The sequence below is a fragment of the Erithacus rubecula genome (assembly GCF_903797595.1).
Source record: "Erithacus rubecula genome assembly, contig: scaffold_105_arrow_ctg1, whole genome shotgun sequence".
In the NCBI taxonomy this organism is placed as follows: Eukaryota; Metazoa; Chordata; class Aves; order Passeriformes; family Muscicapidae; genus Erithacus; species Erithacus rubecula.
The window spans coordinates 414,356-441,510 of record NW_027636354.1 but is presented as its reverse complement, the minus strand read 5'-3'; the positions used below and the strand labels follow the sequence as shown (position 1 = coordinate 441,510).

General features: G+C 50.8%; 1 protein-coding gene across 1 annotated transcript in view; it reads right to left on the bottom strand.

Annotated features, from left to right (window-relative positions):
* Window positions 1-3,782: 3,782 nt before the first annotated feature.
* The window catches only part of LOC306815200 (class I histocompatibility antigen, F10 alpha chain-like), a gene marked incomplete at its 3' end in the record, with an annotated part of 107,857 nt that continues 84,484 nt past the window's right edge, over window positions 3,783-27,155 (bottom strand). Inside the window, exon 6 of the mRNA XM_079331816.1 lies at window positions 3,783-3,883. Coding sequence (XP_079187942.1) covers window positions 3,783-3,883 — 101 coding nt within the window. The remainder of the gene's footprint in view (window positions 3,884-27,155) is intronic.

Genomic DNA, 27,155 nt, shown 5'->3' with positions numbered 1-27,155 from the left:
CCAGAGCCCACGGGCCGCCCGGCACGGTGGCTCGATGGCACCGGCCAGCCCCGAGAAAGGGCGAGGCGCCGCCGCCTCGGGCACGCCATTGCCGGCGGCTCTCTCTCGGCTTGCGGCCACCGCGGCCGCCGCCGGCCCGGAACAATTCCGTCCCCTGCGCGGGTCCCCGGCTTAGGGACGAGGAAGGGGGACGAGCCGAGCGGGCGGGCCCCGGCTTAGGGGCAGGCACAAAGGGGACGAGGCGCCGCCGCCTCGCCCGCCACCATCCCCGGGCAGCGAGCGGGCGCCCGCCCCCCTTGACGGAGCCGGCAGCAGCCGGGCCGGAGCGGGACACGCTGGCGGCTTCTCTCTGCCCCGCCTCACCTCGCCTGGGCCGGCAGCGGCTCTCGCATCACCTTTCCACTCGCCTGTCCCAGTGAGCCGGGCACTGCGGGAACCCGCACAAAGCCACGCCGCTCTGCCCCGCCTAGGCCGCGCTTTTCTTGCGCCGCCGACCGCACGCGTGGCACAGCCGGAGGCAGCCACAAACAGCGAGCCCTTGCTCAACTTACGGGCCCGCTGGCGACAACAGCTCTACGCAGCCCCTGCCCAAATTTGCCCAAATCCCCCCCGAGCGGATAGACCTGTCCGCCCAGGGACGCCGCCGGCCTCGGAGCCGGGTAGAGCTGGCGTCTCGCCAGGACAATCCCGGACCACACTGCACCCACCCGCCCAGCCTTGCTCCGCATCTCACCATTCTCAGCTGCCTGCACCCCCCGCCTACACCTGCCCACCCAGCACCTTTCACACACACCTGCACCTCACAGCCACTGCCCCTTGCAACACGCCTGCACCTGTTCATCTTTTCCCCAGACACCGCTGCCCTCACATCCTCACCCCTCTGCCCGTGCCCCCACCTGCTCCTGCCTTTGGAGCCAGCTACACCTTTCCACTCTCCACTGCCCTGCAGCTGGATACACCTGGCCACCGAGGAACCTGGCTGAGCCAGGTGCACCTTTCTTCCTCATTCTAAAACACCCCCGGGGAAACCCTCAGCCCTGTAGTATCCTGGAGTCCAGTGGAGCTAGCCCCATGCCACCCACAAACCCAATTTCAAAAGCAATAAATATTTCAAACAAGAAACAAAACTTTTTGACATGTTTTTTCTTTCTGTTTAAACAAGAAATATATTTAAGAAAATTTTATTACTTATTCCTCTTCATCCAGACAACTTCCTGCCACACTCCTGAGGACCCTCTAACCTTTACTCAGCCTACCCACACATTCACCCACTGAAACTGCCCACAGCCGGGCCTCACTCGATTTACAAAACACCAAACATCTCGGGGGAGAGCAGAGAGGAATCATGTCAATGTGGAGGAACTAATCACACCACTACCAGTCCCCAGCCTGACTTCCCTGGTTTTAGGATTGCTCTTTTTGTGTTGCAGGATGAAGAGAAAGCACAGGGGCAGCAGAGAACAGCCAAATCCACCCCTGGGACACACAGAGATGTTCCCAGAGAAACAGACAGAGGCAGAGACCAATGGGCACAGAGAAACACACCCACAAACACAGAGACAGGGCATGGCTTTGCTGAAGGAGTTCATTGATCATTGAAGGGAAATGGCCCTGGGCTCCACGGGCATCCTCCAGGGATGATCATCTCCTCATGCTGCTGCAGAGGGACAGGACATGGGAGTCACCAAGACTTCCAATCCTAAAAGACAGGGTCAAACATGACCCCCCTTCTGTGTCCACTGGACATGAGAAAATCCTTATCCCCACTCCTTTCTCTGCTGGCACTGCTCACCTAGTGAGCCACAGAGGCAGTCAGGCATTTCTGTCACACAACACCCACCAGCTTTCCAGCCACAGGGGCTGGGGACAAGAAGGACTCAGAAACACGCTGAGGGGGCTGGGCTGGACTGGGAGGCAGGGGAAAAGAAAGAGGGTCCTAGAGAAGAACTGTGGGGAGCAATGGGGTGCAGGAGCTGCTGTGCTCCTGCCCAGAAGCTCTGGGGTCCTGGCCCAGAGGCACAGCTGGGGCAGGGGCTGCACCCTGGGTCATCCAGGGGGTTCTGGGGTGACTGGGATGGGAATGCAATGGGGGACCCCGAGCATGGGGTCCCTGGGAAAGATCCATGGTGTCTGGGGTGTCAGTAGGGGTGCACTGGGCTGTACTGGGACAGACTGGGATAGTCTGGGGTGTGGTGGCCATGCCAGGGAAGGCTCTGACACTGGCAGAACTCATGAGGTGTCTTCAGGATCTCAAAATTGTCAAAATCCATCTGCAGAGAGATCAGGAGACCACAGTGGTCACTGGGATGTGACTGGTGTCAGCAAGGGATGGGGGGACTGAATTGCTACCCCAAATTCTCTGAGGGGATGCTCTCCAATGCCAGCACCCCACTCACCTTGGGGATCATCTTGGGCTCCTTCCAGGAGTGCCTGGGAAAGGAGAACAAAGGCTTGGTCTGGACTGGGCCTTGTGGGGCTGTGGGAGGACAGGAGTGCAGGGAGCAGGGCAGAGGCAAAGGATTGGGAATGGGAATTCAGGGCCTCCAAGGAGATCTGTTTGAGGTGGGGAAGACCCAAGGACACTAAGCTGGAGTGACCCAAAGAGCCCAAGGGACTGGAATGGGGTTGTGGAAGGGACCCTATGTGAAATACAGGTGAGGATAAAGGAATTCCAGTCTAGGGGCACAGGACTGAAAGAGAGGGGCTTGGTGAAAACAGAAGAAATAGAGTGGTTGAGGAAAAAAACAATTTATCCCAGTTTTTTACCCCAGTGTCTTTTGGTCTCCCCCACCTCAAACAGACCTCCTTGGCAGCCCTGAATTCCCACCCCATTGCCCCTGCCCTGTTCCCTGCACCCTTGTCCTCCCACAGCCCCACAAGGCCCAGTCTTTGTTCTCCTTTCCCAGGCATTCCTGAAGGAACCCAAGATGATCTCCAGGAGATGAGTGGGGTGCTGGCACTGGAGGGCATCCAGTCTGGGAATTGGGGGGCAGTTTGGTTCTGCCATGTGTGTCAGACACAGGGGACATCCCAGTAACCACTGAGGTCTCCTGATCTCTCTGGATTTAGACAATGTCATAATCCTGGAAACATCTCTGGTGGGTCTGAACACCACGAGTTCTGCCAGTGTCAGAGCCTTCCCTTGCATGGCCACCACACTGCAGACCATCCCAGTCTGTCCCAGCACAGCCCAGTGCACCCCTGCTGACAGCCCAGAAAACACCCCTGCCCCACAGATCCTCCCCAGGGAACCCTTTGCTCCAGGACCCTCTTGCATTCCCATCCCAGTCACCCCAGGACCCCCCTGCATGACCCAGGATGCAGCCCCTGCCCCAGCTGTGCCTCTTGGCCAGGACCCCAGTGCAGGGGCAGGAGCACAGCAGTTTCTGTACCCCACTGCTCCCCTAGGCCCCTTCCCCGAGGATCTTCTGCTTTCCCCTGCCACCCAGCCCAGCACAGTGTGTCTCTAATGAGTCTTTTTTTTTTTCCCTCAGCCCCTGTGGCTGAAAATCTGGCAGGTCTTCTGCAGTAGAAGCACCTGGCTGCCTCTCAGGATGCCTGGGTGAGAAGTGCCTGCAGGGAGAGTTGTGGGGACAGGGCCCCTCTCATATCCCAGTGGGCACCAGAGGTAACATTCTGGATTTTGTCTTTTAGGATTGGAGGTTGTGGGGACACTGGTGTCCTGATCCCCTCTAGTGGTATGAGGAGATGATCATCCCTTGAAGAGCACCCTGACCCCTTTGAGCCTGGGGCCATTTCTCCTGAATAATCAATACATCCTTTCAGCAAAGCTGGGAAGTCTCTGACTGCAGCACAACCTCTGGAGGAGATGTTCCACAAGGAAAACAAAAGAAAGGAATTGTTTCTTTCCTGTCCCTCATCCCTTCCCCTTATCATGATTTTCTTGTCATCTCTTAGGAAAACCAACACAAAAGCATCTGCAGTGAGGTGTTGCCGAGGGTCAGCTCCTAAACAGGGCCAAAGGAAGGTTTTCTGCCAGGGCAAAAATGAGAAACATGGGATTTGGTCAGATACTTTAAACCATGACAACTTCTGACCATTGGAAATCCAGAGGCTACAAAAACACAGCGTGTACATGAAGTGGTCCATTATCCTCCCTCTTCCCACTGCTCATTTCTCACATCCCAGAGGACCACATCTGTCCAGAGGAGCAGATTATGGGAAACAGACCTGCAGGGAGTGGTGGAGGCTTAATCCCAGAGAGACGAAGAGAGTGAAATTGGGAAAAGAATTCCAGTTGTTTTCTTGATCATGATGACCACAAATAGTTATGTACTCTGTGTGCAATATCCAGTTGATGAGGCAAGTTCCTCATTTTCAGCACCAAATCACAGTACTTTGGAAATTCTTCCTGGATTAGAACAAACCACATGCCAATAATTGACCCACTTTTGTTCCTAAATCAGAAATCATTAAGCTTCTAGCAAGATGTGTTTCCCTGCAGCAGAGAAGGCAGCTTGATTCCTTTTGTGCCCAGTTTCTCCTGATTATGGCTCTGAGGGGACACATGGAACCCTGGGTCCAGGACTCTTTGTGAAAACTCCCAAAGCCAGAGATTTTAACTGCTGGGAATGGAGCCCCTTCACAGCAGTGGTTCCAGTGACCCCACATGTTCCTCTTTGAGTCCCCACACCCTGCAGCCCCACAGTCAGACCAGGTTTCCTCACCACTTCAACCCCAGGTTTCCCATGGCAGAGTCTCAGATGTCTCATTCCACAAAGTCATTTATTCACAGTGCAGTAACACAGGAACAGCTCCAGCTGCTGCATCTGAGCAGGACCCTGAACAAGGGACCCTGGGCTCATGGCATTTGTCTTGCCATTTTCCCTTTTTACTCACATTTCCTGCCCTTTTCCCCTCAAGTTTCCCACCACTTTTCCTCTCATGCTTCCCACCCTTCTGTCCCCTCACATTTCCCATCATTTTGGTCTCGTGTTTTCTGCCTTTTTGCCCCCTCACGTTTCACACCCATTTTTCCTGCCCATTTCCTGTCTTTTTCCACTCAAGTTTCCTTCCCTTTATTCCCTCACATTTCCTGCCCTTTTCTCCCCTCACGTTTCTCCCATTTTTCCCTGTCACATTTCTTGTCCTTCCATGCCATCACATTTGCCATAATTTTTTCTCTCACATTTTCCACCTTTTCTCCACTTGTTTTGCACACTTTCTTCCTCTCATTTCCCGTTGTTTTCACTCAAGTTTACTGTCCTTTGTTGCCGTCCATTTCCCAGCCTTTTCTTCTCTCAGGTTTACTGTCCCTTTCCTCCCTTCATGTTTCCTGCATTTTTCTCCCCTCATATTCCCCAGTGTTTGGTCCCATCACATTTCCTGCCCTTTTGTCCCCTCATGTTTTCCATTTCTATCTCATTCTTTCTGCCCTTTTCCCCCTCACAAATCCCACTGTTTTCCCCCCTCCCAAATCCTGTCCTTTTGTCCCCTCATGTCTCCCTCCCACAGTTTCTCTTTTCCTCTCGAGCTGTCCACTCCTGCTGGGTGTCTCCATGTCCATCCCTCTCGCTGTCATCACAGGCCTTGGTCTCCTTTGCCATCCATAAGGTTTGGCAGATCAGGGATCTCACTTTGTTTCATTGCTGCTTTTAGTAAATTGTTCTTGGCTCAACCTGTGACCTTTCATTTCTTTGCCTGCAGTTCTCTTCTCCATCCCTCGGCAGAGGGAAGGGGAGGAAGAGTGGGAGAAGGGAGCAGCGCGTGGTTTGGAATGTTTCAGTGGGAGCATCATAGTGGGGATAACTGGGGTGTCACAAAGGGCTCCCTGTGACCCAGCCACCTGCCCCTAGCAACAGCTCCAGGCTGTGCTGAGCTGGAACCAGCCCCAGGCTGCAGTGTCCTGCCGGACAGCAACGGGACAGGACGGGAGCACGCAGCTGGCGACGAGCCCGCGAGCACAGCTCACCTCTGTCCCTGCAGAAGGGAGAGAGATATTTCACCCAACCTTCCCCCTTGCCGATATTTATACATTTTCTCCATTACGTAAAATGGAGAAGAGACCTCCAAGACAGCCCAGGGTGGCCTGGGAGGAGGTGGTGGCTCCTCAGGAGAGCAGCTCTGCAGCGGAGCCCCCCGAGTTGGCCGTGCTGCAGCCACTGCAGCCCAGTGAGTGAGGGGCCCTGTGGGACTGGGCAGGGCTGGGTCCCCACGCTGGGATCTGGTTTCCCTGGCACACGGGCAGTGGGGATTGCAGGGGTGGGAGTGATGCAGGAATGCCGGGGCTGCTCAGGGTGGGACACCAGCCCTGGCACAGAGGGACTGCAGCTCCTGCTGCTTCCTCTGCTCTGTCCTGTCACAGCACCCACTGCAACTCTCCTTTCTCTCCCCCTCCAGATGCCAGCTGGGTACCTGTTTATGCACAGGAAGCCATGGACTTCATCCATGCCTTTGCCAGCAGTCCAGACCAGGTACCCACGGCTCGCTGGGTGGTGGCTGTGCCTGGACAGGGGTGCTGGCTCTGCTGAGCAGCTGCACACAGGGCACTGCACCCCAGGGCTCTGGTCCTGCTGGCTGGGTGTCCTCACTTCATACTGCCCCGTTGTGTCTGTCCTCCAGCTCAAGGACAAGGACCTGAAGCTGAAGTTCCTTGACAGCATCTGCATCCTGTACAGAGCAGCCAAGGACAGTGGTTTCTCCCAGGGTCTGGATGTTTTCTGCAGCAGATACAAGCTGGGAGAGATGATCGAGGTGAGGAGGCACGCAGCACTCTGGGGAAGGGGGCAAGGACCCCCAGCAGCCTGTGAGGGCTCCACTTGGGCAGGGCAAAGCTCTGGTGGCTGTGGGTGCTGGCAGCAGCCAGGTTCCAGCCCAGCTGTGCTCTGCAGGTGCTGCTGAAATTGGAGCCCAAGTACGAGATCTGCACCCAGGTGCGGCGGCTCGCCATGCTCGCCCTCGCTGGACTGAGGTACTGGCCCAAGGGCCCGCAGACCCCTGCCCAGTGCTGTGTGCCCACCTGCCCATCCCTGCTGGCAGCCCTGCCCAGTGCTGCAGGAGACCTTGAGGCACTGCTCCCAGCACCAGTGTCCAACTGGCTCCCTCTGTCTTTGCAGCACCATCGGAACAGTGCTGGAGAGCAGAAAACTTTTACGGGTCTGCTTTGACAGCATCTTTTTCCTTCGTCCAAATGGGGAAATGCAGAGCCTAGAAGCATCCCTCTATGCTCAGGTAAATGCTGGGTGAAGTGGAGGAGTTTCCAGTCCCTCTGGGCTCCTGGCCACCCCATGCTGCCTTAGGAACACAGATCCAGGGCAGGCCATGGTCTCAGCTTCCCTTTCCTACCCTCATTCCATCATCCCTTGCCAGGCTCCAGCCACATCCAGCAATGCTGGCTGCTCTGCCCCCAGCACAAAACCTGCTCCTGTGTCCCTCCCCTCACACTGGGAGTTCAGATCAGTCTTCTGGCGGTGGGAGGGACAGCAGAATCACAGCCACTGCTCTCTGTCACCCTTGCAGACCCTGCATGCTATGGACACCATGCTGGAGGTGATGGTGCTCAGCTCTCCTGCCTCCAAAACCAGAGAGATGCTGCAGGACATTTTGGAGGTCAGGCCTGTGCAGAGAGAGGGGGGGTCAGAGGCTGTTCCTCTCTCTGTAGGGGAAGGAGCCCAGGGTTGTGTCCTGTCTTTTCCTGGCTCTTGTCCTAGCCAGAACCAGGACATCCCCCAGGGCATAAGGAAGACTGGAGGGACAGAGCAAGTGTGTCTCAGGAGCAGGGCTGAGCTGCTGCTGCTGCTGGAGTGGGAGTCTGCTTGTGGGGCTCACCTGCAGCTGTTCTCTTCCCAGGTTCTGTTGGACTACTTGTTCTTTGACACAGTGGCAGTGCAGGAGAGGGTCATGGGCAGGGTTAGGCTGCTGAGCCATTTGCTGGCCGACACTTCCTCTCTGCAGGTAAGGACCTGCTACCCTCCAGCCAGGCCATCCCTGTGCCCTGGTGGAGCCTCAAATGCCTCCAGGATGAGCTGCCCACCCTCAGCTCCTCTCTTCTGCCTGCTTCCTCCAGGCTGGTCAAAATGAGAACAGCGGTGCTGCCAGCAGACAGATCCAGATCCCAGTCCTTGGGAAGCTGCTGGGCCATCTGTTTTTCAAGTTGTTCAGGACAGAAGAAACCAGCTTGATGGCACTGGACAGTCTCTGCTCCCTCTTCACATTCCTCTCTGTGCAGAAATGTAAGAGAAGCTGTGGTGGGCTGCATCCCCATGTGGCCACATCCCCAGATACACCTGCTTGTCTTTCTGGGCCTTGCAACGGCCCCTTGTTGTGCCTGGGGCAGGTGCCACCATGTCCCCAGTGGTGCTGTCCCCTCTCTTTAGGTGCCACACTGCCACAGGGTCATGCCCAGCCCCCAGCATACTGGGAATCTGAGATCACCTCCTTGCTGAATATGCCCACCACCAGGAGAGTTCAGGTAAGGAGCCCTCTCCCTTGCTGAGCCTGGCATCTGTGGCATCAGCAGGGGATTTGTGTGTGCAAGGGGGCACAGTCCCAGTGGGGCTGTCCCTGATGAGAGGGTTCCCACTGTCGCTGAGCAGGGAACTGTGGTGTCCAGGCAGCAGCAGCAGCAGCAGCAGCAGCAGCTCCCCAGCCCTGCTGGCCACCAGCGAGCCCTGGGTCTCTGCAGGGGCTGCACCCCATGCCTGAGAGCCCAGCCCTCCTCCCTGCCCCGGGGCCATCCTCATCCTCCCCTGCACAGGGACCGTGGGCACTGCTGCCAGCTTTCCTGTGGCCACTGCCACCAGCACTGCCCAGCACCTCTGGCCGGGGCTGCTGGCACTGCCCAGCCAAGCAGCACCTCGGGGCACTGGCTGGCACTGGCCTCTGATCCCTTCCTTCCTGCCACAGGCCTTTGGGAGACACCTCAGGCCTGCTGAGAGGACAGGCGTCGTCCTTGCAGCCATCGAGATCTTGGGACGCTCCAGCCTCCTCAACAAGAATGCTCCAGTGGAGTTTCTGGAGGTGGCCATGGAATCCCCTGAGCTGTGGCTGATGGATGTAAGTGGCCTGTGTGGATTGCCCTGCCCTTGAGCCCTGTCTGGTTCCTGCCTCCTTCCCTCCCAAAGCCAGGTGTGTGAGGCTGCTGAAGCCACCTTGAGGCAGCAGAGAGGGTGTTAGGGTCCTGCTCAGACACCCAAATAAAATCAGGATCTGGTCATTAAAAGATGCCCCCAAGTGTTCTCAATGTGCCACTTTTATCTGTCCAAGTCCTGGGTAGCCACAAGGCATCTGTGCTGTTGACACAACTTGGGCTGGCCTTCTGTAAGCAGTTGCTTCCTTCTCCCAAAAATCCCAAAGGATTTTTTGTCCAGACAGGTAACCCAGACCTGCCTCACCAGGTGTGGGGTCTTGCTGTGGTTGCTGTCTGTGCTTTTCCCTCAGTCTGCACAGTGGCATTTTGTCCTGTGTGCTAATTCCAGACCTCTGCTCAGGCCTGGAATTAATGCCCTTCTTTTTGAAATCTGCACCCTGTGTGGTGGCTTATCTTATGTGAACTTCCTTCTTTAGCAGTGCTTTGAGGTGAGCTAACTGTGTCCTTTAAGTCGTGACAGAGGGATGGGCAGGGCAGCCCAAGACACAGCTGCACTGCAGTGGCAGCACCAGCCTCACCTGTGTTCCCTGCAGGTGCCAAAGATTGTGAGACACCTCTTTGAGTACTGTGATGAGAAAAACACAACAACCACTCACAGCTTTCACTCACTGCTTGCCCTGATGGTGAATAAGTGGCCTGGGCAGGTCATTGCGACAGCTCTGGAGATTGCCCCAATATTCAGGTACTGGCCCTGAGAGCCCAGAGGGCTTGTTCCCTGAGGGGAGAGGCACCTGAGATTCTCTGGCTGCAAGACCCAAGGAACGCTGCAGGGCCCCAAAAGGGAGCAGGGCCCTCCATCCTACCACGCTTGCCAGCCCAGGCCCACAGCAGCCAAAGCTGGCCAGGCAGCCCAGAGCCAGCTCGCTGCTCCCAGCCCCATGGGGAACACCCTGTCAGCTGTGCCCACCTGCCCGGGCAGGGTCCCTGGGCACCCAAGCCCTGCAGGGCTGGCCCAGGCTGTGCTGCAGTGGCCGGGGCAGCCCTGCTGACAGCGCTCTGCCTTGCAGTGACAAAGTCTATCTGTGGAAGGTGATGTTCTCTGTGCGCCAGACCCTGGAGAAGGTTTTGAAGGAGCTGCATATCCAACTGCAGGACTGGCATAAGAACACCTTCACTCGACAGCAGAAATCCTGCCTTACTTTCTTGTCTGTGAGTCATCTGGTAAAGCCCACGTGCCCTTGCCCGCAGTTGTGCCAGGGGAGCCCTGCCACCTCTGCCCCTGCTCTTTTCTGCTTTCTTCCAGTTGCTGGCCTATGGTGATGTTCTGGACGACAAAGTGCGTCCACTGTACAAAAACTTGAGTCTTCGGAGCTCTCCAAGAAGGGAAATGGTCTCTCTGGTGCTCAGGGCCCTGGTGACGCTGTCAGAGAGAGCTGAGACGGTGAGCAGGCTGCAGTCAGGGACAGATGTGGCACCTGGAGTCTGAGGTCTCAGGGAAGGTGCTGGTTTGGCCTGGGCTGTGAGTCAGGTGCTGGGTTGACTGCTCCAGATGCCCTGCCTGCCATGGTGTGGCCTGGTGGCTGCCTAGGGACCGAAGAACCACTGAAGTTCTCACGGAATGGAAACTGTCTTTTTCATAGGCAAGAATAATGAAGGGCCTCCTGCCCGAGCTGCTGAAATTCTTTTGGGATCGGTCTTGGGACATTTCAGTGATGGCCATGGACGCCTGCCGAAATGTGCTGGGAGAGCTGAAGAAGAGTGAGGCCAGCCCCATGGCTGTGAAGATGGTGCATAGTCTCTTGCACCTCTTTGATGCGGTGAGGCTGATGTGGGAGCCTGAGCCCCACAGCGGGACCCTGGGCAATGCCAGCTGCTCTGCAGCCCAGCCCTGGGACAGCACTGGGAGCAGGTCCCGCTCCCCTGGGCTCTCCTGGGATGGGTTCTGGGCCTTGCAGCCCAGAGCTGCTGCTGCCCGCTCTGGGCTGGGACCCGCAGCATCGCCCCTCGCCTCAGCCAGCTCAGCTCAGCCCCTGCTGGCCGCGGGCAGGGAGCTGCTGTGTGCGAAGCTCAGCTTTCCTCCTTCCACCAGGAGGAAGAGTGTGTACAGGAGCGCTCCATCTGCCTCTTCAGAGACCTGCTGGGCAAAACAGTGTGGAGGGACAAGAAGGCCATGAGAAGAAACTCATGGAAGGCCCTGGTCCGGCTCGTCCTTCACATGAGTGACCAGGCCCCCAGTGTGGCCAAGGTACTGATATCCAGGCTGGGCAGTGACCCAGAGAGGGGCGGCTGACACCCCCAGGGGATCCCGGGCATTGGGGTGAGGCCTCCTTCCACAGGCCCTGGTGCCACCTCCCAGCCTCTGTCCTGCAGGCCTCCAGGGAAGCCATCCTGGCTATAGCAGAGCTCCTCAAGTGGAAAGAGCTGAAGCACCTGGTGCAGACAGAGCAGACATGGAGGATGGGCGAGTGCTTGGTGAGGACGAGCCCCAGGCTGGGCGAGGACTGCCCACCACACCATGCTGGGGCTGTGAGCTCTGCAGCTGGGCCTGTCCTGGGCCCAAAGCCCGGAGCTGCACCCTTGCCCCTGTCTCAAGAACAGCAGCCTCCTCCAGGCCCATGTCCCTCCATGGCCCCAGCATGAGGGAGGGCTCTGGGGCACAGGGTGCTGGCAGGAGGGGCTGCTCTGGCCAGCTGGGAGCCTCCTAGAAATGCCCACACCCCTGTGCTCTCCCCAGCTGGCCAAGGACAGCAGCAGGGCTGAACAGTTTGTGTGGGACAGCCAGCCCTACCTGCTGAGCCCCCAGGCCCCCATGCGAGAGGCGGCCCTCAGGCTCATTGGTGAGTCCCAGTCCCCAGGGTCCCTCTTGGGGCAGCCTGGCCCCGTCCCCCCCAGCCCTGGGGCTGCCACGGGCAGGGCTTGGCCTCCCTGTGCCCGCTGTGAGTGGCTTTGGTGGCCGCCTTGCCCAGTGCCAGCCCCGGGCTGCTGAGGGGCTCAGGCAGGGCCAGGGGCCACGCTGCTGGATGTACCCTGGGGAGCAGGGGCTGATGGAGCTCTGTGCCCAGGGCTGGCTGCGCGGCACCTGAGAGAGCAGAGTGAGGACACCCTGGCTGATGTCATCTTGAGTGAGTGGGGAGCCAGGGCCTGGGGGAGCCGAGGGGTCTCTGCACATACAGGGGCTCATCTGGGCTCTCTTTGTGTTGCAGAGCTTGACGCACTGCAAGCAAGAGAGATGGATGCCTCCATCTGTTGCCTGGCAGCTCAGACCAGCTTGATCCTGAAGTTTCTCAAAAAGCAGCAAAGATCAAGATTCTCCCTGCGCACGCTGTGCTGCTGGCGCCACTGAGCAGAGAGGGACCTTCACATAAGGCTTGTCAGGGACACAAACTCAAACACCTGCTGAATCCTGAGGTGTGAAAGGATGCCCTGGCTTTCTAAGCTTCTTCTCAACGTGCAGCCCAGCATTCCTGTGACTGCTGACTCCACCATTGCCCTGACAGTAGGGGCCCATTCCCCACAGCCCCTGAGCATGGTGTGAGGTGGTCTAGAATAACCCTGGGGTCATGGCCAGTCCCCTCCTGGCTCCTTCTCTGAGGCTGAGCTGCCCACCCTCAGCCCTTCTGCTCTCCTGCCGGCCTCCCCCAGGCTGGTCCAAATAAGGACTGAGGTGTTGCCTGTGGAGAGATCCAGATCCCAGTCCTGGGGAAGCCACTGGGCCATCTTTTCAAGTCATTCAGGACAGAAATGACTGCTTTATGGATGGCCTCTGCACCCACTTCATCTGTCAGCAGGAAGGTAAGAGAAGCTGTGGTGGGCTGCATCCCTGCTCACAGCCACATGTCCCCGATGCTCCTCCTCCTGGGCCTTGTGATGGCCCCTTGTGTGCAGACACGGGGGCTCACATGGGTTCTGCTTCTTCCACAGAATTTGAAAGATTGCAGGCCAGAGAGAAGGATCCTGGGTGCTCAGACCTGGGTGTCTAAAATCCTAAGAGAGAAGTCAGTGTGGCTGGATCCAAGCCCCGCCACAGTCCCTTCTGAACCATATTTAATTCTAGAACCTGAATTACTTTATATATATATAATTTATACTAGTAAACAAAATGTATAAATTACATTGATATACATTTACATATAATTATATGAGTAAATAATATATTATTTAATGTATATAAATTATATATATTGTGAATATATACTATACATATTAGTTAGAGATATCTTTGGTTTTGAAATAAAATAAAGAATCTATTTAAACTTTATTATGGAAAGGTTGATGACTGCACCACAAGTAGCTCTCTACACGAGTATAGTGCAACATTTTTGAAGCAATATAGAAACACTTATGGTAAAGGTAGCGGAGCAACTTGAGGAAGAACAGTGAGAATTTCAGGTGGGAAATGTAAGGAGAAAAGGGTGGAAAATGTGAGGGGACAAAATGGTGGGGAAACATGAGGGGGAAAAGCAGAGGAAAATGTGAGAGGAGAAAAGCACAGAAAACAAAAGGAGGGAAAAAGGGTGGGAAACAACAGCAGGGAATAAGGACAAGAAGCTTGGGGAGAAAAATGGTGGGAAATGGAAGACAAAAAAGGACAGGAAACTTGAACAAAAAGGATGGGAAATGAGAAAGAAAGAAAGAAAGAAAGAAAGAAAGAAAGAAAGAAAGAAAGAAAGAAAGAAAGAAAGAAAGAAAGAAAGAAAGAAAGAAAGAAAGAAAGAAAGAAAGAAAGAAAGAAAGAAAGAAAAGAAAGAAAGAAAGGAAGAAAGAAAGAAAGAAAGAAAGAAAGAAAGAAAGAAAGAAAGAAAGAAAGAATAAAAGAAAGAAAAAGAAAGAAAGAGAAAGAAAGAGAGAAAGAAAAAGAAAGAAAGAAAGAAAGAAAGAAGAAAGAAAGAAAGAAAGAAAGAAAGAAAGAAAGAAAGAAAGAAAGAAAGAAAGAAAGAAAGAAAGAAAGAAAGAAAGAAAGAAAGAAAGAAAGTGTGAAACAGAAGGGAAAAAAATGATGGCAAATGTAATGGGACAGAAGGGCAGAAAACATGAGAGGACAAAATGACAAGAAATGTGAGAGGGGAAATGGGGGGATAGAGTGAAGGGAGAAAAGAGCAGGAAACTTGAGGGGGAAAAGGACAGGAAACATCAGGAGAAAAAGAGAGGAAACGTGAGGAGGAAAAGTGGGTGCAAAAGATAAGAAAAAAAAACCAGGAAAGATGAGGCCAAAAATAACAGGAAATGTGAGGGGACAGATGGGAGGGAAATCTGAGAGGAAAAATGGTGGGAAACTTGAGGAGAAAAGGGCAGAAAATGTGAATAAAAAAGGGGAAATGGCAAGACAAATTACATGAGCCCAGGGTCCCTTGTTCAGGGTCCTGCTCAGATGCAGCAGCTTCAGCAGTTCCTGTGTTACTGCACTGTGAATAAATGGCTTTGTGGAATGAGACATCTGAGACTCTGCCATGGGAAACCTGGGGTTGAAGCAGTGAGGAAACCTGGTCTGACTGTGCAGCTGTGGGGTGTGGGGACTCAAACGGGACATGTGGGGTCACTGGAACCACTGCTGTGAAGGGGCTCCATTCCCAGCAGTTAAAATCTCTGGCCTTGGGAGTTTTCACAGAGTCTCGGGAGTTGTATGAAGCAGAGTGACAGAGTTCCCTGGCAGGTGCAAGAGAGATCTTTATTGCAAAAACCAGGCCTTTTAAAGCACTTAAGCCATTATCAGTTTCATTCCATTTAAGCACAACAAATGTAATTCAACCAAGCACCATACACCATGATGTAAACACATAATGGTTATACAACTTGTTTTTCTTCCTCTAATTCATCTGAGTCACTTTCTCATAGTCCTTTCCTACTTAGCCAAAGTAACAGGCCTGAACCATGATTTTACAAGGGTGTCAAGGCCCTTACTTTATAAGGCTTTTCCTACAGGTAACAGTGTCACAAAGGACCCTGCACCATACTGGCACTGATGTGATCATAATTTTGACCAGAAATGAAAAGACATTAGCAAGAGACTGAGTTGTGGAGAAGGGGGCCAGGGTGCTGATGACAGCGAGCACGGCCGGTCAGAGCAGACACCACTGCAGGGGATCAGCCAGAGTAGCTCCCCACCCCTCGATGGTGAAGCACTGATCTTAGAAAATTAGGATTTTAGTTACCTTGCTGAAAATAATTAAAAATTAGAAGTTAGAAGGGAGCAGTTATCTGAAACTTAAATAATTGATTGTCTGTCACTTTATGTTTGCTCAGCTGTGCTTGCAATGGGAAAAGATGAAACTAGCAAATAGATCCTAAGAAACACAAACAATTGCAATCTTATTCAAAGAAACTTATTCAAAGTCACGAAAGAGGGAAATTAGAGTTCTCTCAGAAGTCATTTGTATTGTCATTGATAGAAAAGGTCAAGAGTTCAGAGCAAGGAAGACTCGCCTTACTTCCTCTTTTTAAGCCCTCTTCCCACAAAAACGACCCCAGACTTAATTCAAGAAGGCAACCATGCATGCTCAATATCCATTCAAGCTAATTACCATGGAAGCGGGGAATGGGAGGTGCTGGTATTATGAATATGTAATCATTCAAAGCTTTGTCAATAAATAGACCCTGTGATCACCTGTGATTTTGCAGTGCATATTAGGGGGTTACCCCACGCTCCTGCCCAGCGCTGAATAAACATGCACTTTCTAACTTGAAACTGTTAGAGAGTCTTTTGTCCGTCACAGTTGAGTATCGGTATTATACCAATGTTCATATTTTGGTTGATCACTTTCTTCCTGCATCATGCATTCACTGGCAGCTCCAGTGACCTGACATGTCCCCGGTTTAGTCCCCACACCCCCCACTCACACTGTCAGACCATGTTTCCTCATCAGTTCCACCCCAGGTTTCCCGTGGCAGATGTCTGATTTCACAAAGCCTTTAATTTATGGTGTAATGACACAGAAACAGCTTGAGCTGCTGGATCTGAGCAAAGTGTCCCTTGGGCTTGTCATTTTTACCACCCTTTCTGATGTTTTGCACCTTTTCTTCTGCAACCCTTTTCTCCCCCCTGATTTCCCACCACTTTATCTCTTACGGTTCTCACCCGTCTGTCCCCTCATGTTTTCCACTTTTTCTCCCCTTCTATTGCACACTCATTTTCCCTCTCATTCCCATCCATCTTCCCTCTGTTTTCCTGATGATTTTTCCCTTCAGGTTTTCTGCCCTTTTCCTCCCTCTTCATTTCCCCTGACATTTCCTATCCTTTTCCCCCTCACATTTCCTTTCCTTTTGCCCCCTCTTGTTTCCCATTTTTTACCTAACATATCCCACCATTTAGTCCTCTCCTATTTACCAGCTTTTCCCCCTCACATTTCCAGCCCACAACTCTTTCTTTTCCTCCCAAATCTTCTGCTCCTGAGTCTCTGTGTCCATGCATCCCGCTGGCATTGCAGACCTTGGTGTCCTTTGCTATCCATCATGTCTGGCAGTTCAGGGCTCTTGCTGTGTCTCTTAGTGTCCATCCACCTCGCTGCTCACTGATGCCAATCAGATCCTTCATTTCCCACTGCTTGCTAACATCTCCAATCCTGGCTGCGTTCATAGACATGCTGCAGATTTTAAGGGATCTTTTGCAGCATCCCAGCAGACTCCCCAAAAATGACCTGCCGGTGCTGTGCCTCCGCTCCAACTATTCTTACAGGAAAACTCGATTTTGGTTCACAGAGAGAGAGATCATTTAGGGGAATAGAAACTGGGTAACCATGGGTCTTCACTAATTGGACTCAATTGAAAACCCATTCCATAGGTATTTGTGGAGGAAACATAGGGATAGAGAGATGTTAGGCAGAGAGGTATATTAAAAAAATGTAGATCTGAAGACACCCATGTATTTAACACAGGCCTGTGGGCAGTAGAAAGGAGATGTTTTTTCCTGCAAGGTGCTGTGTTGACACCCCACCAGCACAGCCCACCTCCAAATCCAGGCATTTTCTCAGCTCTTCAGGGTTTGGAGCAATTTCCTTAGGCCAAAAGATTTTTGCGCTGGACGCTCTGATTTCCAGCTTTGTGGGAGGAAGGAAATATTGATGAGGATCCTTTATTTCCAGACGGTGCGTGAAGCAAAGAGGAGCCAAAGCCCTCCCAGAAAGGAGCATGGGGAGACAGGCAAGAGAAGGCTCAAGAGGGCCCGCAAGGCGGAGTGTCCCTGCTGCCACCCGGCCCAGCCGCCCCGCTCGGCGGGAGGCCCCTTTCCCTGCGGGCAGTGCCAACGGTGCGCAACTTCTTCCTCTGGCTGCTCACAGCCCGGGCCCTGGCACTAAAACACGCTGGCCCTTCCCAAAGGCACCACGGGGCAAGCCCAGGGCACTTGGAGGATGGCCCCTCGCAGCCGTGCTCAACGTGCTTACAGCCCCATTTCAACCCAAACTGCTCACTTAAAGCCCAGCATTCAGACTGAAACCTTGCCGTGCCCCAACAAGGCACAGCTCAAACAAGTAGGAATAGGCACACCAGAGCTTGTTTTGATGCTGCTGGTGGAATTCAAAAGAGGTTGAGGCAAAAAGAGAAAGAAATCGCAAGGAACTGAAACAACAAAAATTCATGGTGCTGAAAAATTCACCTAGGTGTCTCAGCCTGGAAAGACAGAGAAATACAGAGAAATGGAAATCTGGGAGATGGGTTTAATGGTGTGTATTGAATGAACAATGGATGGTTTGTTTCCTATCTTCCAGGGTGTTTGCAACCATGAAGGAAAGGAACGCACACAGGAGAAGACATGGCCCACGGAAGGAAGCAGAGCCTCTCGCTAAGAAGAAAAAACCAAATTAGCCCTGCAGCTCTCCAGGCCTAGCAAGAGTTAGCCATCAAGAGGACTAGATAGAAATAGGATTGTTTCTGAAGATTTTAGGCTGCTTTATTCTTCTCTTTAGTTTACTAGATAGGCATTTCTCAATTGCTTAGCTAAGATTTGTTAGTATGATTAGAATTTGATTAGTTGTATTAGATGTATTCGTAAATGGAAGAGGTTTGGTGTTGTTGGCTATGCTCCTCCTTTCCTCATTTAGTGTGTGTTAAGACAAAAGCTGTCCTGTTCATTAAACCAAAGTTTGTTCAGTTTTGTCTTTTGTCTGTATGAAATCCTCAAGCAATGTTTGTTCCATTTGTTTGGTGTTACAAACACAGCATTTGCCCCGAGAGAAGAATCTGGGCACGTGCCTCCTCCCGCAGGCCCAGCCCCTTGCTCAGCTGGCGGGACTTACAAAGGTGTGTCCCCATTCCTGCCAATGGAATAACGGTGGGGTTTCATCCTTTGATTCCTGAAAATCTCACCTGGGACTGCAAAGGGAGGCTTGGTTTAATTCAGGCAATTGGGTCTAAATGACTTGGCCTTGTCTCACTATGCTTGCAGGGATAAAAGCTGCAGGCTTTAGTCCTTTAACCCAGCAACAAAGCTTTCTTGACTTTTGGTGCACAGATGGACTTGGCCACATCCAAGGACTTTTCTAACCTCTCTGATTCTGTAACATTAATAGCCACATGCACTAAAAAGAAAGCAGTAGTTCAGTTCAGTTTCTCCTGAAAGGACCAGCCTCCCACTCTGGGCCTCGAGCAACCTCCTCATCCGAAGCAAAGCGCGTGTGAACATTACCCTCTCACTTCTCACAGCTTTGGCATCTGCACCAAAGAAGCATCAAACTCGCCCCTTTAGCTGGCCCAGGAAATGGCATTCCCTGGCCAGGCTTTGGGAGCTGGGGAGCACAGAGGGAGGGGTGGCAAGGCAGGGGCAATTGCCAGGCTGCTTCTGGGACACTGACACAAGCTTGCCCTTGTCTGATGGAGCCAGGCAGCATTTGGAGCCTACAAAGTATTGGCTTTGCAGTGGGCCTTGCTACAGCTGCCCCCTCCCTTTGCTGCTGTCTGTGTAACAAGCAGCCTGGGAAGGAAGCAAGATTTGCTTTAACCTCAGGCAGGAAAGCAACCCAACTTGCTAGGTTGTGCCCTATCTGGGACATAAGTAGGAAAACAAATGGGAAGACCATTGGTGTGAAATAGGAATTCTGTTACTGTTAGTCTCCTAGAGGAATCCAACAGCTTTTGAGATGAACATTTGGCTCCTTCAAGGGAGCAGGAAGAAAGACCTAGGAATTCTGCATCAACTCTTTGCTAAGGAATTGCTGCTGGCCTGTCCCCATCATTTCACCTGGAAAACAACCTGTTTCTCCAAGTTTCAAGGAATGAGTGTTGAGCTGAGACCCCAAAGCTCAGGACCCCAAAGGAGGGAAAACACCAGGCAGCATTATTAGGCACCAGACAATTTAGAAAAGGGCAGCACGAATGCCTCCACTTTGAGAGAAAGCTTTGGAGTTGGTTCTCCACAGAAGAACTTGTAATTTCTTGCTCTTCTCAGAGCCAAAAGAGAGCCAGCAGCACGAGTCCTTCTGCTTCTCCAGTGCAGGCAATGTGCTCTGGCTCCTTTGACAGAGCCAGGCTCCTGCACAGCTGCAGCTGGAGGCACCTTAGAGAGAAGCACAGAGGAGGAGACCCAGAGCTGCCCCTGCCCTGCTTTGCCCCATCCAGAGGACTGAGCACAAATGCCCAATGGGAGGACGATGCTCAGAGCAAACTTGCACCAGAAGCAGTAAAATAGGCAAAGGTGGCCCATTGCTGTTTGCGTCCCCTGGGCACCCTGGGGTTCTGCATGGAATGTTGGCTGTGCCCGTAGCAACCGGCGTTGTCTCCTCCTCCTGCGGCCGTTGGTGGAACACTGGTGGAGCAGCGGAGCAGCAGCAGCTGCAGCATCTGCTCCTCAGTGCCCCTGACCACACACCTTCTGGCCTCAGCGCCAGCTCTGGCCTCTGCATCCACATCCTCATCTCCTCGTCAGCCGCCAGGCATCCCCGCAGCACTCTGCCACTCCCCAAGGTAAGGAAATCCCCGTTTGCCCTCAAACCACCAACAGAAAGACAGGAGGCTCCAGCTGCCTGTCCCACCAGCCATGACACCCATGGTCTGTGCTCACTTTCCCCAGAGCAGGATACACATGAGAGTGGGCTCCAACTTCTCTAGGAATACTGATGGCTCCAGTTGAAATGCAGACCATTCCCTAGGTGACGCAGAGAGGTGTCATGGGGCAATTGCAGATTCTTATCCACTGATGATCCCATTCAAAGTGCTTGGTACCCACTGAAGTCCTAAAACTATGTTGCGCTGACACCAAAACCATCTGCTCCTTACTGAGGAGTTCAGGGCTTTGGTGGCAACAAATCCTCTTGGGCTCTGGCTCTGCTCACACTTCCACCAAAGCTTTAAAACCACAAAGATGGAACTTCTCCTCCATGATCCCTGCTGTTCAGGACATGCAAGCAGTTGCAAAGGCTTGTCCTCCAATACTGGCTTTCACCTACAAAAACCAGTCTGGTTACAGCCATTATTATATACTTACATACTTTCCTCACTTACAGATACATAATCCTTTGATATCTTTATAGATTTTTCCTCTGCCACCTCCATGGGATCTCTTTTCTCTAGAGATATTGGTACACATTTGTTGATGTTTTTTCTGTGCTTGTAGGGCTGGTTCTGCATCTTGGTCAGAGGCAGCTGTGCAATACCATCTTGTGTGGTTCTTCTCAGCAACACAATCACAGTATCACCAAATTTGCATGGTTGAAATAGATCCACAAAATTCCTGCACAGGACAGCCTCAAGAATCACACCCTGTGCCCAAGAGCAATGTCCAAACAATTCTTGAGCTCTGGCAGCCTTGCTGCTGTCACCCCTTCCCTGAAGAGCCTGTTCCAGTGCCCAAGCACCCTGTGGCTGAAGAACCCCTTGCTCATATTCCACCTAAGGCTCCCCTGGCACAACTTCCATGCCGTTCCTTTGGGTCTTCTCGCTGGCCTCAAGACTGAAGGCAGCAGTGCATGCCTTCCTGCTTCCCCTCTTGAGGATACTGCAACCATCTGGGGGGTCCTGCCTCAGAAGGTGCAAGTGAAATGTAGCAATTACAGCAAACTGAGGGTTGTTGGGACAGAGGAATTGGTGCTTTGCAATGCTGAGGATGAGAAGGAAGGCTCCCGACACATGGCAGCAGAATGACTTTTATCTGCAGCATTCTTTTCATCTCTTTCAGGTGGAAAGGAGAGGCAACCATGAAAAGGAAAGCAAGAGCCCCCATTCGGCCGTGAGTTTTGCCATAGGGATTACAGGATGACAAATTTGAGGACTGGCCAGCAGCAGAACTGCTCTTTTGGAGTCAGCTGGGATGGATTCAAGCCCGTGGCTCCAAATTTGCTACCCACAGGGAAAGGAAGCAGAAAAGCAGATAAAACAAGTGCCATTGCAGCTAAATTGCCTGCATTTGTCTCATGGTCCAACCTTTCTGCACAAAAGCTCCTCAATTAAAAATGCACAGCTGAAGATCAAGGAATGAAAGTGTTTCAAGAGCATTTAAAGCCTGGTTCCCTTTACTTTCAAGGAAAGGGAGATGCTAAATTCCTTAAAAACACCAGTGTGGGTCTATTTGGGACTGCATCCTTGAAAACAAGGAATGGAGGTTTAGAGCTGCAGAACTGTTTCATTGAAAAACCGTTTCAAGACCAGAGAATACCCCTAATAATCTGAGGCTGGTAACACTGCCAAGGCCACCTCTAAAGCATATCCCAGGACAGGATGCTCTTGGCCTTCTTGGCCACCTGGGCACTCGCTGGCTCATGTTCAGCCACTGCCAATAAGTACCCCATGACCTTTTCTGCTGGGTGGCTTTCCAGCCACTCTGCCCCCAGCCTGGAGCCCTGGAGCCTCCCATGGCTGTTGTGGCCAAAGTGCAGCATGGAGCACTTCACCTTGTTGAACCTCATACAGGTGGCCTCAGCCCATGGTCCAGCCTGTCCAGGTGTCTCAGCAGACACTTTCTACCCCCCAGCAGATCAACAGTCCCACCCAGCATGGGTGCCTCTGCTCCCAGGGAAACTCGCTGACCTGTTTGTCATGGACACTTTTGTGCGGAGCCCCGGCATTGGGAGTGGAGGTCTGGGCTCCTGGTCAGCTCAGGGAGCCTTGGCCCAGGAGTGTCACGATCTGCTCAACCCGAGCGGGAGTCGTGATGGTTCGTTCAACCCCAGGGTGCAAAAGACAAAAGCAAGAGACTCAGGTTTGTTTAGCAGAAAGCAGCAATGCAGTTTATTGCGTGCTAACAATCAAGTTTTGAGAGAGGGAGAGAGAGAGGGATGAAGTAAAATGGGGAGAGGGAGAAAGGATGGGATATAGCTACCAAAGACGAGATACATCCTCGTGGCCTCCTATGAGATGAGATGAGACGAGTCTTCAATCCATTGGGGAGAAAGAGATCTCAAAGTCAGTTTGGGGAAAGTCACTTTTTATAGTCCTTTTCCAAAGCAAGTGGCCTCTGGCCAAAAGGTGGGAATATTTATGGACTATTGTATGTGGAGGTTGTAGCCCCATGACGCAGGTGCAGGGACAGGGTTGATAACCAGCACCCTGCAGCACCATGACAAGGCACAGCTACAAACAGCCCTTGGTCCGCAAGCATCCACCTGGGCCAGGCCGGAGCTCCGGGTCAGGGCAAGTGGTGCAGTCTCAGGGCCCAGTCTCTGGTGATGGTCGTGAGGCAGATGAGGGAAAACCTCGGACCGACTCTTACACCACCCTGTGACTCACGATCATCAGCAGCAGCACTTCCTTCGTGGTGCTTTTGCGAATTCTTCAGGATTCGTCTGAGCTGATAGCATATCCCAGAAAACAGAGACAGAGAGCTGGACAGAATAGGAAAGTAGGAAAAATATAAGGGAAAGGAAAAAGGAGAGAGAAAACAAAACAGATAATCAATTTAACAATCAATTTTCAATTTCTGAATGCAAAAAGATAAATATGCAGTTTAAATCAATGCTAATAAATTTTTGATTTCAATTCTTTGATTTGATTAAAATATAATAATCAATTTAACAATCATTTTTAAATTTTGATTTAATAATAATAAGATATAATAATTAATTTAGCAATCAATTTCAATTTCTGATTACAAAAGACAAATAAACAATTTAAATCAATGTTTATAAGTTTTCAGTTTCAATTTTTGATTTAACAACAATAATTTCTTGGTTAAAATATAATAGTCAGTTTGAATCAATACTTAAAGAAAATGCAACATAATTAAATAGTAACGAAAAATGAATCTTAATCAATATTCATTATGCAATACAACAAGATAAGCAATTTTAAAACAAGCAATTTTCAAATTTAAAACAGCAATTTTAGTAACGTTACAGACACAAAGATTTAAATTATTTTTAGTACTCACTACCAAAATCTTCTATGAAAATACTATCATAAGCAGTTCTAAAGCATGCAGACTCATTGCTCATATACCCCAGTAGTGTTTCAGGAATCTCCTTTGGATAACTTTCAAAGTTGCAGGCATTCTGTTCCGTGTCTAAGCAAATATCTTGAGCTCTGATTGCATTACTTTCACAGATAAACTCTCATTGTTCCCAGAAAATGTAAGTTTCCAAATTAATGATTTGTTACTTTTCACCAATTTGACGGGCCCATTCTCTGTGCTCAAAGGATAGAGAATAGCTCCATCATGATTCAGCCCTAATGCAGTGATAGGGAATTGTTGGGGGTTGAGTGTTTTTTCTATTACTGTGTCAATTGATTTTTTCCCATTATCATGCCAATGGAGCTGGCCGGGTTACACCCAGGATCTCTGATGACTCCAGACAAAAGGGGTCGGTGTCAGCGGCTTACGGAGGGGCCACTCAGGGTTCCGGAGGGGACTCGTGTTTCTGGCGAGCCTGGAGCAGGACGCCCCATCTGCAGCCCCTGCTGTGGAGCACAGGAGAGCCAGACCCTCTGCGATCACCAGCCCTGCATCTGCCCCGTTCCAGCCTCCTGCCTCTGCAGACACAGCTGATCACCCGGACACACACGGTGAGTGAGGAGCCGCCGCTCCAGCCCGTTCCCACCCGAGACCGGCGTGGCTGCCGCCCCCTCTCGCCTCCGCTCCCGCCTGCCCTCGGCAGCTCTGGGTTTTATTCCAGCTGCAGCACCGGGACTGAGCACAGAGACAGCGTGCTTGCATCTAAAGAAGGGACTGAAACCGAGTTATCTATTCTGTTCTGTTAGCAATTTAAACAACTGCTGATGTTTTCTGATTGTATGGTTGGATATATTAGTAAAAAAGCTGTTATTCCTACCCCCTTATCTCTGCCTCAGAGTCCTTGATTCAAACAATTATAATATCTGGGCGGAGTGGAACTAAAGTCTCTATTTCAAAGGAAAACTTCTGCCTTTACTGGCAGACACCTGTCCTTTCAAACCAGGATAGGAATATTGAATGTACTGAAACATTACATATGGTCAGTGCAAAGGCTGTGGCTGTGTTTATGCTGGGGTAGTAGCTTCACCAGGATTGGTATTCTTTTTTCAAAATTATGGGCATTATTCCAAATTGTTCTCCGAATTTCAGTAGGAAAAGTGGCCTCCTCGACTTCTCGTACAATTGAGGCAGCAACTGACTGCATCCACAATTGAGCCTGGATACAGCAGAGAGCTAAAGAGATGTTAGTCAATTTATTGATACTTCTTAATCAATACTATTCAAAATTCCCAATCTTGTTCCCACAACACCGGTTATGTCTCTTGTTTGTTTCTTTAAAGCATCCTGCTTTTTGCAACCTGGTTGTCCACCCCTAGAAAAGGTGAACAAGCTGTCTGAATTACTGAGACATTGTTTTGCATTGGCAATTTGACTTGTTTAAAAGGCCATGCCGAATTAAACAATATTTGCTGTTGGCCAGTTTTCCGAATTACCTAAAGTCCAATTTCAAAAATTTTCAGGCTCAGTATAACTGGCGGTTGGGTAGTAGGTGTTACAACATTAACATCAAGTTCCCCTTTATATTTTGTGTTGTTTCTCACACACATAATTTTTTGGGGAAAATTGTGCAACAGTTCAATTTTGATTTTGAATCTTCACAAAATAAAACACACCTGTAAGGTCCTGTGCCATAACTGCATACAGTTCAATGAGGGATTAAACTTCATGTTCCATGGTATTATTCTGTGAAAAGTAAACACAACAGAATCTGCCACAAAGAGGCAGGAGGTTAAAATGATGGAACTATCCAGCATGTAACACAGACTGGAATTCTGTTAACTTCCCAATCATTTTGCTGCCAAGAAGGAAGCCACTCTGTACCTCCTTTAAACACAAAATGACAGTCAGTGTAGTTGCAAACAAAGGAGGCACTCTGCACTTCAAGCTGGAAAACACCCAAAAAACCATCAGCACCCCAACCCAAGAGTCACCCCATCCCCCAGCAATAATTTGTTCAGCAGAAGCATTAGTCAACAAAAAATTACTGAACAAAGATTGTTTGGGGGAGAAAGCAGAGGCTACTTTAATTACTGAGGCAGGTTTGTTGTAGCTGCTACCCAAGTTCTCAGTTTCTGTTATTGCCAGATTTTTTACAGTTCCTTCTGTTACTGAGGATTTCTGGACCACCCTATCGGGGGGGCGGGGGGGGGCAGTCCCAGTAGTGGCTGTTTTGAAAAACTTCACTTCTTGAGAAGGTTTTTGAATTTTCTCTGAAGCAATCTGCAAATTAGGGCTTTCCAAATGGGAGATTAATTTTTGTTGGGTATCCCCCACTACTTCTATTTCATCTCCTCCCACAAGGGTATCATAAATATATTGATAAACAGCCACATTGTCAGGTTTGGGTTTTTGGATTGGCCATACAGGGGAGTTTTGCAAGTCCTGTATAACCAGTTTGAGCCCTTCTTTGCCACCAGAGAGAAGAGGGTATTGTTCTACATTTACAGGTAATTGCATAGGTGATTTACAGCCAGCAGTGAATTTTATTTCATGTATAATTTGCAAGCAGGCAGCTTTGTGAATGATATCTAGGAATTGGTTGGGGGTACCAACTAAAGCTACAAGGTCTCCCATTTCCAAAGGTTAAGCCCCCCTGCCCAAAAAACAGCATGCTGAGTTAGGGACCATAAGTTAAATTTGTCACCCATTGTTAAGAGAGCTCCAAGGCCCCAGTGCCAGCTAGCTTCTTGTTCTGATAATTCAGTAGCAGTGTACAGGATTTTTGTAGTGGTTATTTGTGGGTTAAAATTCTCATCATTGATACAATTGTATTCTGTTTTAACCACAGGTTTCAAGCTAGGGCAGCAATGTTCCCCACTATTTTTCATCAGTTAGTTCTTTTTGAGGATATATTTGATTAGTTTCTTTCTCTTCTGTTTCTTTTGGTAAATCAGTGTGTTTTAAAGTGTTGGTGTGTTCTTTTCTTAAGGCATCTCCTAAAGAATGATTCTCATCTCTCAAAGCATGATTCTCATTCATTTCGTCATCTAATTGCTTTTGTAGAATTTCCACTAAATTTTGTAGGGAGTCAATAATAGTTCTTTCTTCACTTCTTTGCATAAAGCAAGTTTCTATAGCTGCTGTAAGGCCCCCAAAAGTGAGCAGAGAATGGTCTTATTTCTGCCCAGTTTGAATTTTGTTTCATGTTGCAAAGAATGTATCCTATCAATCACATTTTCTAAATTAAACCAGTTACTGTGTGCCCACTCTTCTCCCCCTTGGGAAGGTCTGGTAAAGTGAAGAATGCATCTTTATCTTTAGTATTATGCTTTTCTGTCATTTTTGCAAAGGGGAAAGCACCACTTCAGAGAGGTCAAGACTTAAGCACAGCTTTCCGCTGAGCACAGCCCCCTCTCTTCCCTGGGGGGGTGAAGAGACCACACTGCTTGGGAGGTACTACCTTAGTTACAAAACAGCTTGTCTCTTCATGATCCAGGCAGTCAAAAAACAACAACAAAAACAACTAGAGTTACACATGCATTCCTCAGCCTGTGCAGTATTCTCCCTAACTCTAGGGAGGTCAGTACACACATACAAAGTAATAGACAACAAGAACATTACAGTTCTGCCTTTTGCACCAAGAGATCTTTTGTGAATTTCTGGACAGAATCCTCAATTGAGTGTAGGGATGCTTTTCACCTAGGTGTGTGCAGTTTGTGGGAAATCTGAAATGTCCCCCTTGCTTTCTAGTCTGGCTCACCCTGTCGAGGTGGCCAGCTAGGTGCAGCTGGAGCAAGA